The 13,233-nt window shown below is 42.3% G+C and overlaps 1 protein-coding gene across 4 annotated transcripts in view; it reads right to left on the bottom strand.

Moving 5' to 3' along the window:
* EPS8 (epidermal growth factor receptor pathway substrate 8) overlaps positions 1–13,233 on the bottom strand; it is a 118,146-nt gene that overhangs the window by 46,973 nt on the left and 57,940 nt on the right. For all 4 annotated transcript variants that reach the window (XM_030213992.1, XM_030213993.1, XM_030213989.1 and 1 more), the window contains 3 exons: positions 11,986–12,053; positions 8,779–8,940; positions 73–222 (listed from right to left, as the gene is read on the bottom strand). In XM_030213992.1, the coding sequence (XP_030069852.1) occupies positions 73–222; positions 8,779–8,940; positions 11,986–12,053 (380 nt within the window). The remainder of the gene's footprint in view (positions 1–72; positions 223–8,778; positions 8,941–11,985; positions 12,054–13,233) is intronic.

Below are 13,233 nucleotides of genomic sequence, written 5' to 3'. Positions count from 1 at the left end.
GAACTCACCATTTTAAGCAGAACAACGAGCATCATAACCCAAGACAAAATGTTGACTTCTCTTTGGTCTTACCTTAACATCATCACACTGGAAAAGGTGCAGGTCGGGTTTACTCTGTGTGGGCTCTTTACACACCAGTGCTAGGACGGAGTCATAACTGCAAGCCCCCATCACAGCCTGGCAATGCTGAATAGTGACCAATGGAAAGTTCTCCAGCTCATTCTGTAGGGACAACAAAAACATCCAAGCGCTGGTGGAAACGTAAAAATTCAGCGGCTCATTTACAGTAACACACATACCTATTTCCCTCTAATCTACCTTCAAATCAAATCAATTCTTGTATACTGCTAATATCCCCTTTCCAGGGTTCAGTGTGGTTTACATTCTAGGTGAGACAAAAGCCAAAAATGTTAGTGTGAGGTATGAGAACAATTAGAGACCATTGGTGTAATGCATGAGACCAAAAACATTATAGGAAAGGATAATGGATGACACTAGGAAGTAGAAGTCAATGGACTGTTACGGAGCCGTCTTTGGGAAGAGAAAGGTTTTTAGCCTCTTCCTGAAGCTAAGGTAGCCGTTTTCTCTTCTGATGGCAATAGGTAGAGAACTCCATATTTCAACTCCAAGTACAGGGAATAGAGAGTTGAAAATCTTCTGATTTCAAACTGTCTTTTGAAACGGCGATGTTCAGGCTGTTAGACTGGACCAAACTTAGCAAAGCGGTCTTAGTCACTAGTTCAGAGGTGAAACCCTGTAAGATTTGAAAAACTAAACAAGTAGCTTTGAACTTGAGTCTTTCTGCTTTGGGAAGCCAGTGCAGTTTGTTAAGATGAGCTTGGGGGGGGGGGGGGGGGGGGGGGCTGGAAGTCAATCCATTAGGTATGCTCTGCATGCTTTCACCATAACTCACCGCCCCCACCACATGAGCACAATCTGTCTCGTCAGAAGAAAACGTCTATCAAAACATAGAAATCTCTTTCCTACTTTAAGCAGCTTGCTGCTATTTTATGAAGAGTCACTGTCAGAGCCAGTACCTTTCGGGGCTAATTTTAAAGGTCCTCAGAAAAAATGGACCAGAGTACTTAAAGAATAAGTTAGCCCTTAACACACCTTTGAGACCTCTAAGGTCAAGGATCATCACTATCTGTACCCTCATCAAAAGAAATTGTACAATGTGTTACCCACCAGTGAGAGCCTTCTCTGGAGTAGCCCCCACACTCTGGAATTTACTCCCAGAGGGGTTACGTCTAACTCAAGACTACCTCTACTTCAGGAAGCAGGAGAAAGCCTGGCTCTTCTCCCAAGCCTTTAATATATATAGAGTTGACTATACATTCATTCTGCACGTGGATCAGTTCCTTATATCTTATTCCACTATACATATAACTTGCCTTCCATTTAGCCACCCACCAATTTATTCCAATTGACTTTGTATTACTCATCGTGTCCCCATCTATATATCTCAACTGCACATGGCCCCTCAGCTACATGGCAAGATGTTTCATTGTATTGCAGGAACAGCAATAACATTGTATTATGTTATATGAATGTTCTAATGCGTGCTTACTGGGTGTTTCATTGGTATCATGCTGAAATTATATTATATCTTTGTTATTTGAATGTTCTGCCATGCTGTCTATTATGGTATTGCCTGTATTGTACTGACATGTATTATACTTCTGTTATATGATTGTTCTGCTGTGCTGTTAATTGTGTATATTTTTGATACCGTTTCATATCAATCCTAGTGCGAGGTTTCAATTTACCATTTCCAAGTTTACCTCATTGACTGTATTCATTATTATATTAAGACATTTTACCATTGTATCCTTTAAGCAAACTTGTGTTACTTTAAACTGTACCTGCTGTTTACTGCCTTGGGTGAATCTCTTCATAAAGGCAGCAAATAAATCCCAATAAATAAAGCAACATCTGCTCATTCCTTTTGCCAGCAGCCTTTTGGCTTTTTCCTGAAATACTGCAAATACTTTTTATGTCAGAAATCACCTTGTTTCTTCTCTACATTGGAAATCCTAGGCCACAGCAGGGCGTGCAAAATCTTGGCACTGGGCAGGCCGCCCGGATTAGCACCACATCACTAGCTTGATGTGCTGGACTAGGAAAAGTGGGAAATTTAAGTGTAGATTGGGAGGCGCTGTGGTCTCAGGTTACTGTGTGACTGAAATAGACATGTTTACAAGACTGGCACATTTCCCGCTCATAAACAGTAACTATTTCTCTTTCTCTGAAATACCTTCCTTCAGCAATAACTTTTTGGGCTTTACAGCTTACATTAAACCTCTGCTACCACCGTTTGTAGCAAGAAAATCTGCTCAATCAGGAACATTCCACAGCACTGATAACTCCCAGCGGTCACAATGGGAACGTGCTGTTAGGAACAACTTATCATCAATATCTTTATATTGCAGAGAGACTGGAGGGGAAAACACAAAAATCTGTAGAGGATACATGAATGGGGCTGGGGGGAGGGGGGGTAGAAAAAAAAAAAAGAAAGGGGATATGACCAATTTGAAAAATGGTCATGATTTTGTATCACGTGTTTGTATACATTAATCTGTCATTTTTTTTTCACTTTGTCTATCCGTTCTTAAATTCAGGAAGGTGGTTCAGAAGTGATTTAAATCCATGACCTATTTGGAAATTGTGTTTTACTGGAAAGAATAAAGTCATGTACTGTATTTTGCATGCAAAATGTTGTTATTAAGAGGAACCTGCAAAACAGGTAAGTAATGATATGGGAATACCTAAAGGCTGCCAGTCAACGTAATTGAGTGGCAGGGAAAGCCGATTAATCACATGTAACCACTCGGAATTCACGCTTCCACAGTGCTGGACTCTTCCACAAAGGAGCTCTCAGAAACACAAGCTGATGTGTAACCGAAACTCCAAACAACTGGTAACACCACACCTTCTTCAAATCAAAGTCCAGGCACTATTTACAGTACTCTTAAGATCATAAACTGCTTCCTTCTCTCTCTCTCAGGATTATCCCCCTCTCTCACTCTGGCATGCCTTCCTTCTTGGGTGTTAGAGGTTATCTTTCTTCCCAGAACTCAGCTGTGTTAGCTCTAAATGGGTCACACTTTTCAGTCTGGCTCCAGTCCAGTATCACCGAAGCTCCTCACTGGTTACAAGATGGCTGGAATAGTTCCTGAGGGAAAACAGTCCAGTCTCGTGTTCACACTGGATCCTCCTGTGCAGGAACCAGCAGACTCCCCTCCACTGGGGTTTTATGCATGTCCAGAATCTTCTTCTTTGCCCTCTGACAGACCTAAGGAGACCACCTTTTACAGGACCCGAGGACCTCAACCCTTTAGGCTCAACCTCTTGCTGGATGGTAGAAAATAAAGCATAAAATGTCCTCATTCTCCAAACATTGGGACTTATACAACCTAAAGAGCCTCCTAAGTCCTCTCCTGAACACTTCATAGTTCAGGACCCAGGTTAAAAAAAAATCCTGGAGGTTCACATCTGTTTTGCTTCCAGGGCACTTCCCCCTTAAAAGGGCCTGAGAGGAAAGTTTACCTCATCAGAAAAAGGCTTTATGAAACTTGGGTCACATTAATAATATCAAGCTACTAAAACACAGCCTTGGCAGAGTCAGAGAAATGATGTGAATGCAGGGGGTGTGGAGTGGCAGGTTTCCTAGAAGGGGTTGCAGGTTTATTGCACCCCTCTCCTCAAGTCACTTCACTGGCTTCCGGTCAGGTACCACATACAGTTCAAGCTTCTCCTGCTCACCTACAAATGCACCCAATCTGCAGCCCCCCCCCCCCCCCCCACACACACCTCTCTACCCTCATTTCCCCTTACGTTCCTACCCATAACCTCCGCTCTCAAGACAAATCACTCCTTTCAGTACCCTTCTCCACCACCGCCAACTCCAGGCTCCGCCCTTTCTGCCTCACCTCACCCCATGCTTGGAATAAACTCCCTGAGCCCATTCGCCAGGCCACCTCCCTGCCCATCTTCAAATCCCACCTCTTCAATATCGCCTTCGGCACCTAACCACCATACCTCTATTCAGGAAACCTAGACTGCCCCAACTTGACATTTCGACCTTTAGATTGTAAGCTCCATTGAGCAGGGACTGTCCTTTTTTGTTAATTTGTACAGCACTGCGTAACCCTAGTAGCGCTCTAGAAATGTTAAGTAGTAGTAGTAGTTATTTGCTACATTTCGAGAATATTACATGGTTGAAAGCTGAAGGATGTAGCCAAACGATCATTAGTTTGTTACATCCTCTGCACGGCACTGATGAACACCAAACCCAAACTACAAGCAGCGACTGAGTTCACCCCTTTTTCAGTTGTAGTTCAAGGAGAGCTAAGGCCAGGTATTTCCTAGTCCTGGAGGGCTCACAACCTAAGTTAGAGCATTCAGCTGACAACCAAGGGAGCCCAGTTTAAATCATGTTGCTGTTCCTTGTGATCTTGAGCAAGTCACTTAACTCTCCACTGACTCAAGCACAAACTATTGGGCTTTTCCTCCTTCTTACAGGTGTCAAACTTTCTCTTTCCAACGGCTTCTCCGCTGCTTATGAGTGATGTGACACTGTATCTTGAGGGCCTGGAGAGTACGTGTACCACTGCCAACTCCATTTAGTTCCACAAACAAGGGAGCAGCCAAGCAGAATGAGATACACAGAATGTGCCTGGCTCTGTCGTGTGTACCCACTTCCCTCTTCCCTGCCTGAATAACAACAGTAAAACACCTCAATCCTACAAGTCAGTTCTAATCATAGAAGCAACGGAACATGCATAAACCACCACCACTTTCACCTGCTTGTTAAATTCAATTTTTCTTTTATTTTTAAAATGTTACCAATTTTCTGATGCACAGGATCTTCATAACCAATTGAGAACGTGATGGGGGAAGAGGGAGAGAATAAGACAAAAACTGCAGATGTCACGTGTACGCATAACGTGCACAGTGGGTAAGTTTTAACGTGTCAGTTGAATATGTAATGCAGTTGATGTTATGCATGTTGTCATGCAAAAAGAAGATTTTCATTAATATTACCAATTTTCCAGTGCTCCTTTGCCTGCTCTTCCGTCTAAGGAAGGAAGCAAACCCAAAGAGTAAAGCCACACTCCAGTGCGTACAACAGAAAAGATCAGCAACTTATAAAAAGCAGCAGCATCCGAGAGGAACAAGAAATCTAAAATAATCCCTGTGTTTTGAGAATTGATCTGTAAGTGAAGAAACTGGGCTGTGCACTCTCTGCACTCACAATCATCCCATCATGGCCCATCTCAGAAAAGTGACTTGTGGTCAGATGATCACATGGCATGACGATGCGTCACTCCCAGTTCCCGCCCTAGTTAGCAATTAGAAAAGATTTGTTTGCCAACTACAGCGATCTGCTAACATCAACGCGAAGTGCAGAAGTGACAACCTCAACGTCATCGTGAACAGAAGAGAGAAGCAAAAGCCCAGCCCCATGTGCTCATATTTATACACCCTTATATGGCTGCACAATTTTACACGAGTCTTTTTTTCATGTATAAAAGGTGTTTTTCACCTGGCATGTGCTCTATAAATCGACCTGCTATACACGTCTGCAACATTTGAAAAGTAGGACGTTCAATTTTGTCTTTTGCAGGATGTTCTGAACAGCGGTATTGGGGGTGATCTTGATTGTTCAGTGTAAATATCAAATATTAGGGGGGGGGGTCGTCTAGTGGCCTGGAAATGTATTGGGGCAGGAGAATGGGATCCAAGGCAGGTAGTTTGCCTAAAGTTCTTTCACCAAGCCCCGAGGACTGCCAGACCAGGGATACGGGTCTGGTCTTCTTTATATATGGCTGATCTTAATATAAAAAGCAGCACGGTTTGCAAGTCTGGGGTATGCGGCGCTTGGACTGAGGCTGTTACATTATAACACAGTCCAAAAGGCAGTAGGATCGTCTGGGTTTTGGCCTGTGTCAGGCAGTGACACCTCAGTTATCGCTCAGGCCAGTTTTGGTTAATGGTTAACTTGTTCATTGTGGGTAACTTTATTTACAAGATGCTGCTGCTTGAACAGAAAGTCATGTGGGCTAAGGCTACAAAAATGTTAAAAGAAATGCTACTGTCTGGAGACTTTTCTGTTTAATCTACTCAACGAGATTTGTGTTTCACTTCAGAACGACCGTTCTGAACAGTACTACAAATTAAGCTGCTAACAGGCGATGGTGGATTCTTTTTAATACACTCATGGCTGCAGAGGAAATCTCAGCTTATTTATTTAAAATGTATTTACAATACGTCTGTCAGGGAAATCACTAACATTCTAGGCAGGTTCCAGTAAACAAACACACGACATTAAAATCAGCAAGGAATTATTAGTAATTACAAATTAAAACCTCAAGCAAAAATATCACACTTCAACTTCTTCCAAATTTCTAGTAAATCAATCATCCTGACCTCAGTAGAGAGAACATTCCACAACAAAGGCACCTACCCCCACTCCTGATGACAATGTAAGAGATTATTATAAACATCGCCTAGTCAGCTCCTCACACATATAAAACTGGACCAAAGAGTTAAACCCACCAAATCATGACTAATTAAAAAAAAACATCAATAAATCCTTAAACCAAATACAATATGCGAAGAGCCAACGTTGCTCATTCAGCCAAGAGCAAATTAGAGTATGCTAATGATAGAGACACCCATTATATTCCTATGGGTGTCTTATCGTTAGCGCGTGCGCTACAGCGCGGCTTAATAAACAGAGACCAAAAATGGTTAAAACTGCAAGGATCTGCAAATTTATTTACTTTATTTGTTACATTTGTATCCCACATTTTCCCACCTATTTGTAGGCTCAATATGGCTTACATAGTACCAGAGAGGCATTACAGACTCCGGTGTAAACAAATACAAAGTGATATTGTGGTAAGATAAAGTTCATGTGGCACAGCCACACTAGGGAATCGTACAACGGAAGAGTTGTAATGATCTTGTGAAACTAGGAGACTGAACATCTAAATGGTAAATGAAGTTTAATGTGGAGAAATGCAAAGTGATGCACACAGGGGAAAGTGGTTCCAACTACAGGTACCGAGTTAGGACTTACTACCCAGCCATTATAGACAATGCATTGAAATATTCGACTCAGCGTGCCATAGCTGCTTTCAAGGTGTTGATTATACTGAATAGTCAGTCTCTCCAATAAAAGGCTGATCGTAATATCAAGAAAACAGTTAAGACACTTCCAGCCCTCTGTAATCCACGCAATAAACAATCAATAAAGAAACCATTAAATGTATCCACACCACAGCATTTACAGAAACCATGCTCAAAAAGTGTAGACACACACAGATCAAACTGTATCAAACTGGAAATAAGTGTGGCCAGATACATTTGCAGTTCCTACAGACAAACACATATGAAGGGGCATTTTCGAAAAGACGTACAAGTCAAAATGCAGGCGTCCAGCTCTTAACGTCCAAAACGGACGTCCATCTCTCGTGTATTTTCCTACAGGAAATATGCGAGATGGATGTCCATCATGAACAGCTATTTTACAAGCTACAACGTCCAACATATGAACGGCAAAAGAGCAGAGACAAGGCCGTCTGGTTGGCAGCATTCTTAGAAGAACGGCCACATAGATGTCCCAAAGGACCCAAGTTTAAATTTCACTTTTAACTCTTAGTTTGTAATTGTGAGCCCTCCAGGGATAGAAAAATACCTACTGCACATGAACGTACACCACTTCAATAGCATGGAGGGCTGATAATTAAAAAAAGAGTTAACGTGGGATTTGGACCTGGGAACTTTGGTTTAAAGTCCACCACACTAGCCACTAGGGCGGCTACTCAGACTTGTTTCCTGTTTTGATAAAAATACCCATAATACCCGAAGCTGTCAGATACTGGTGTTCCCTTTCAGTTTCTCTTTCAGAGGCGGGGTAAAGGGTCATGGACTTGATATACCGCCTTTCTTTGGTACAACCAAAGTGGTTTACATATTATATGCAAGAAGAGAATCAGGCCTTAATCCCTCCAGTGGTCTGCTGCTCAATCAGAGCACCTTTTCTGTACCCTAGATGTAACTGAAACAGGTCTAACTTAGAACGTCCTTTTGTTAGGCTCAAAAGCTTCTTCCTGTTCGGTAATTGCTGTTGGACATCCTGGAGTGGAGGAGTAGCCTAGTGATTAGTGCAGTGGATTTTGATTTTGGGGAACTGGGTTCAATTCCCAATGCAGCTCCTTGTGACTCTGGACAAGTCACTTAACCCTCCATTGACCAGGTATATCAAGTCCCTTTCCCTAGTCCCACCCAAAACATGCTCCTTTGCTATTTGGATGTACTGCAATGTTGAACGTCCTTTTCTACTTTTACAAAAATGGGATTTGAGACATCCATATGCTTCAAAAATAAGCGCCATGGTGGATTACAAGACAATTAAAAGTCTTTGGAGTAATATGGTGACCCAAATCTATAATATATCTGAACATTATTACTTTTGTCCTTCGGGAGAAGAATCTAACTAATTATTTGTTATTGATAGCTGATCAGTTTTTGCTTCTAAATGTAAAGGTACTAAGTTTCCTTACTTAACTCATTATCACCCAAAAGTGTGGCATAGTCTGGAGAATAAATATTTTCCCTTTTTAGTTACGGAGGATCTGGTTTCCCTTTCTGTGTAACTCAATGTCTCCGATAGGTGGACTGTGCTGTCTGATCCATTGTTCATTAAACAAAGAGTGCAGTTTATGCATTAAAAAAAATAAAATAATCCCAGACCAGTCCTTTGCTCACCTGCAGTTCCACATCAACCAGACTGACGGCCTTTTCATCTACTTGTAGAATCATGTCCTGGGTCCACACTTTGCCCTTAGCATCCAGAAGCTTCAACTTTCGAATCCCATCCTCCACGGTTACCATTGCCTCTTTCCGATCCAGAATGAATGTAGTGAGGTGCTGTAAAGGCAGAGAAAGAATGATAAATTCCTAGTTGTGACTGTCCAGGTAGAGGGCAAGGGAGTTGGTAGAAAGATACAGATACACACAAATTTTATATATATATACATACATACATACATACACACTAGCCATTGAGCCCGTGAAGACTGGCTACTTTTGGAATGGGGGGGTTCCAAGCCCCCCCCCCTGGAGTCGCTGCCGCCGCCCCCTCCACCCGGCCCGAGCAGCACTGTAAACTTACATCAGCACGCAGCAGCAGGCACATCAGCAAAGCTGCTGTCAGGGCGGGCTTCCTTCTCTGCCTGTGTCCCGCCCTCGTGTGACGTAATGTCGGCGAGGGCGGGACAAAGGCAGAGAAGGAAGCCCGCCCCGACGGCAGCTTTGCTGATGTGCCTGCTGCTGCGTGCTGATGTAAGTTCACAGTGCTCGAGCCAGATGGAGGGGTGGCGGCGACTCCGGGGGAGGGGGGGGGAGCGGTTCCGACGTCTGCAGCATGCCAGTAGAGACTTCCCTCTCTGTCCCGCCCCCATCATCACGTATTGAAGCGGGGGCGGAGCAGAGAGGGAAGTCTCTACTGCGCATTTGCGAGTGAGTACGGTCACTCGCCGTTTATGTATTTGATATACACACACACACACACACACACATACATACACACAAGCCTGCAGTCGATGCGCTGAACAACCAGTTTTAAACCAAACAAGAGGAAAATAAATTAGCTTTAGTCTATTTTGAAATTTGACAACCTGCTATGGAGTCTCAAAGCAGCATATGATAAAATATAAGAACAGCAATTATTACGACAAAACTTTAGCATCCTCGTCACCCCATCACAAGCAGCGACACTGTCGCACCTACTCCAAGCAACGATAAAGAGAATTCTTCACCAACATCTCCAGTCGGTTACAAAAAGCCATGTTTTTAACCGCAGTCTAAAAGCCTTCTACAATCCATTCCTCCTTCTGAAGCGCCAGTGGTAATAAACTCCGTAACCTGGGACCATGTTGCATTAAACAGCTTATCACGTACACTCTAACTCTATTATTACACTTAAAGAAGGTGACATTAGATAACCAGCAGAGATTCCTGCTCCGAACATAATCAACAAGCAAAGCACCGAGATAACTAGGACAAAAACAAATCAATCTGAATTGCAGTCTTTTCTATCAGCAGCCAACGTAACACTGCCAATAACGAGGAAACGGAACCCCAACAACTACATTTAAGTTAAAATTTGTGCTGGTGCTGCTCAGCTGACATTTCATTAACCTGCAATATAGAGAATTATCAACAAAACATGATGGTTGCAAACGCATGTAAGGGCGTAACCTTTATAATAGTTGAAACCATAAAATGATAAGTTTCACTACAGCTGAAACTTCAGCACTAAATGATCCATCAGAAAACCCAACATAACACAATGCTTTTCACTAATCTCCATCCCCGACATACAACCCAGTTCCCTCCTATGTCAAGGTAGACAACGGATAAAAGTGAAACGATTTTTTTTATTCTTTCAAAAAGTACAAAGACTAGGGGACACTCAACGAAGTTACACGGTAATACTTTTAAAACAAATTCTCTTGCCATAAATTTGTTTTATTTCTACAGCGATGTGAAAAGTTTCCTCCCTCCCCTCATGATTTCCCTTATTATTGCACGTCTCACACATTGGTTTCTGATCTTTAGAAAACTCTTCTCAGTCCCTGTAACAGTCTAGTGCAATCACTCGTACTCAGTCACCTGGACTATTGCAACTCATTATACGCAGGATGCAAGGAACAAATACTGAAGAAACTTCAAACAGCCCAGAATACAGCAGCTAGACTCATCTTCGGAAAACCAAAATACGAAAGTGCAAAACCCTTATGGGAGAAACTACACTGGCTACCACTTAAGGAACGCATCACTTTTAAAGTATGCACCTCAGTCCACAAAATCATTCATGGTGAAGCCCCTGCATACATGTCCGACCTGATCGACCTGCCACCCAGAAATGCTAAAAGATCGCCCCGAATCTTCCTCAATCTCCATTTCCCTAAATGCAAAGGCATAAAATACAAAGCACTGCACGGATCGACTTTTACATACATGAGCACACAATTCTGGAATACACTACCACGCAGCCTGAAAACGACCTACGAACTGACCGACTTCCGCAAACTACTAAAGACTTATCTCTTCGAGAAAATCTATGGCAAGGATCAAAACACATAAAGCCCATACAATCTCATAGACACGCACCAATACACTCTCTGAAATCTCTTCTCCTGCGCTCTCACCACTCTTAAACCCTACCCACAGATAAAATTGTCAGACCTCCCTGTTCCCTCGAAGATGCTTTGCCCCCCTCTCAACTCACCACTGTTATATTCCACTGTTCTATCCCCAAGAATATCCTGAATTTACTCTGTCTTATATAATTCTTCACAATGTAACCCATAATTGTACTGCAACCAATTGCACTTCTATGTTTTACAATCAAGCTCATTTTCAAAGCACTTAGCCTCCCAAAGTTCCATAGAAACCTATGGAACTTAGCCTCCCAAAGTGCTTTGAAAATATGCCTCAATGTATTGTAAGCCACACTGAGCCCGCAAATAGGTGGGAAAATGTGGGATACAAATGCAAATAAATAAATAAATATAAGAGTAGCAGAGGAATCAGAAGGAAAAGGGAGGGAAGGAGCTGGCTGGTGACCAAAGCCAGTGAAGATAAGGAAGATTCAGCCTACCCTAAGTGACCCTACAGGAAACGTTAGAACAATCCAGGAACATAAAGGTTTCAAAGGTAAAATTAACAATTTCTTTGAAACAAGGACTTTAAGATTGAGAATTTCTAACCTATCATAAGCTATAAATTCTACTGCCCCTCACTTTGATCACCCGTCCATCCCCCCCTTGTCCTTATGATTCATTTCTTCTGCCTCTCACTGACAGATTTTGCTCATTCTGCTTTAACCAGAGGAAATGTGTGTAGGTTTCACCTTATATTTTTGTTTTAATTACCCTTTATTTCTATGCAATTGAAGTAGAGTCATACCTCCACATGATAGCAGGAGATTGCTGACATAAGACCCACGCTGTCCCGGGCATAACTTTTCCTTTGTTCTGCAAAAGAAACATGGTCAGCGGAATGCTTACAGAAATCTGGAACATTATAGGAGAGAAAAGCTGAAGAGCCACTTTAATTAAAAACCAAATGTACTGATCAGAATTCAGTCTCTCCCGCTCAGCACCAAATACAATTGCTTTGATTTTTGGTTCTATGAAATAAAATGCATAACAGTAAAATACAAAATTTAAAAAAAAAATGAATGCAAGAACAGATAAGACAAGTAGGAAAAGATGTGCTTCTCATTTTAGCTCTGAAGTGGCATCTTGAAGATCAAAGAGGTTTATTCCAAAGAGCTGATGATGATAAAAACGAGGTGGTGTGGAAACGAAACCTCACTTGTTTAAATCTGTGTATGCGGAACATACATCACATGACTACCTGCCAGCAAAATGAAACGGGGCCCATAATGGAGACAAAGAGCTGAAAGTTAACTGGAACAAGGCTTTGAATACATTTGCAACTGAGTGGGAAGTAAATATAGGAACCACATGGTTATTAAATGGAAGTCAGCGTAGAAACTGTGACGAGGAAGAAGCATGACAACAGGGAAGACGACGGTAGAATAGATGTACCACTGAGTTTACAGATGCTGGGCAGCAGGTCATATGCAGATAACAAAAAGGCTGTAGGAGGTCAATGGAAATGCAGAGTCAGAAGTGGACAGAGGTGGGAAAGTTCATCCTCTTTCCTACAAGTTCATAAACACCAATGGGGTTTGGGGCATCTCCGTAAATTCCCATCTAAATCGTTTACATTACTACTACTACTACTACTACTAATAGCATTTATATAGCGCTATCATTTGACATAGAGAGACAGTCCCTGCTCAAAGAGCTTACAATCTAGGTAAAACACAGACAAGACATTACGGGCAAGGGAATTACAGGGTAAAGAGGAACAGGGGAGGAGGAGGAGGGCAAATGAGTAGCGGTCAGGAGCCAAAGGTAGTAGTGAAAAGGTGAGCTTTCAGCATAGATTTAAAAACAGGTAGAGATGGAGCTAGACGTATGGGTTCGAGAAGACGGTTCCAGTGAAGACGTAATCAACGCTTAGTTCCAACTGTACCAACAAAAACCAAAGGATTGGAATAAATGATGCTGCTAGAAATGCCGTAGTTTCAACCATTGCCAATTTCACTTTTTTTCCCTCTAAGCGACATTTGTTAACAATGCG

Source organism: Microcaecilia unicolor, chromosome 9 (assembly GCF_901765095.1).
Source record: "Microcaecilia unicolor chromosome 9, aMicUni1.1, whole genome shotgun sequence".
NCBI lineage: Eukaryota > Metazoa > Chordata > Amphibia > Gymnophiona > Siphonopidae > Microcaecilia > Microcaecilia unicolor.
The sequence above is the reverse complement of the archived record's forward strand: the minus strand, read 5'-3'. Positions and strand labels throughout refer to the sequence as shown.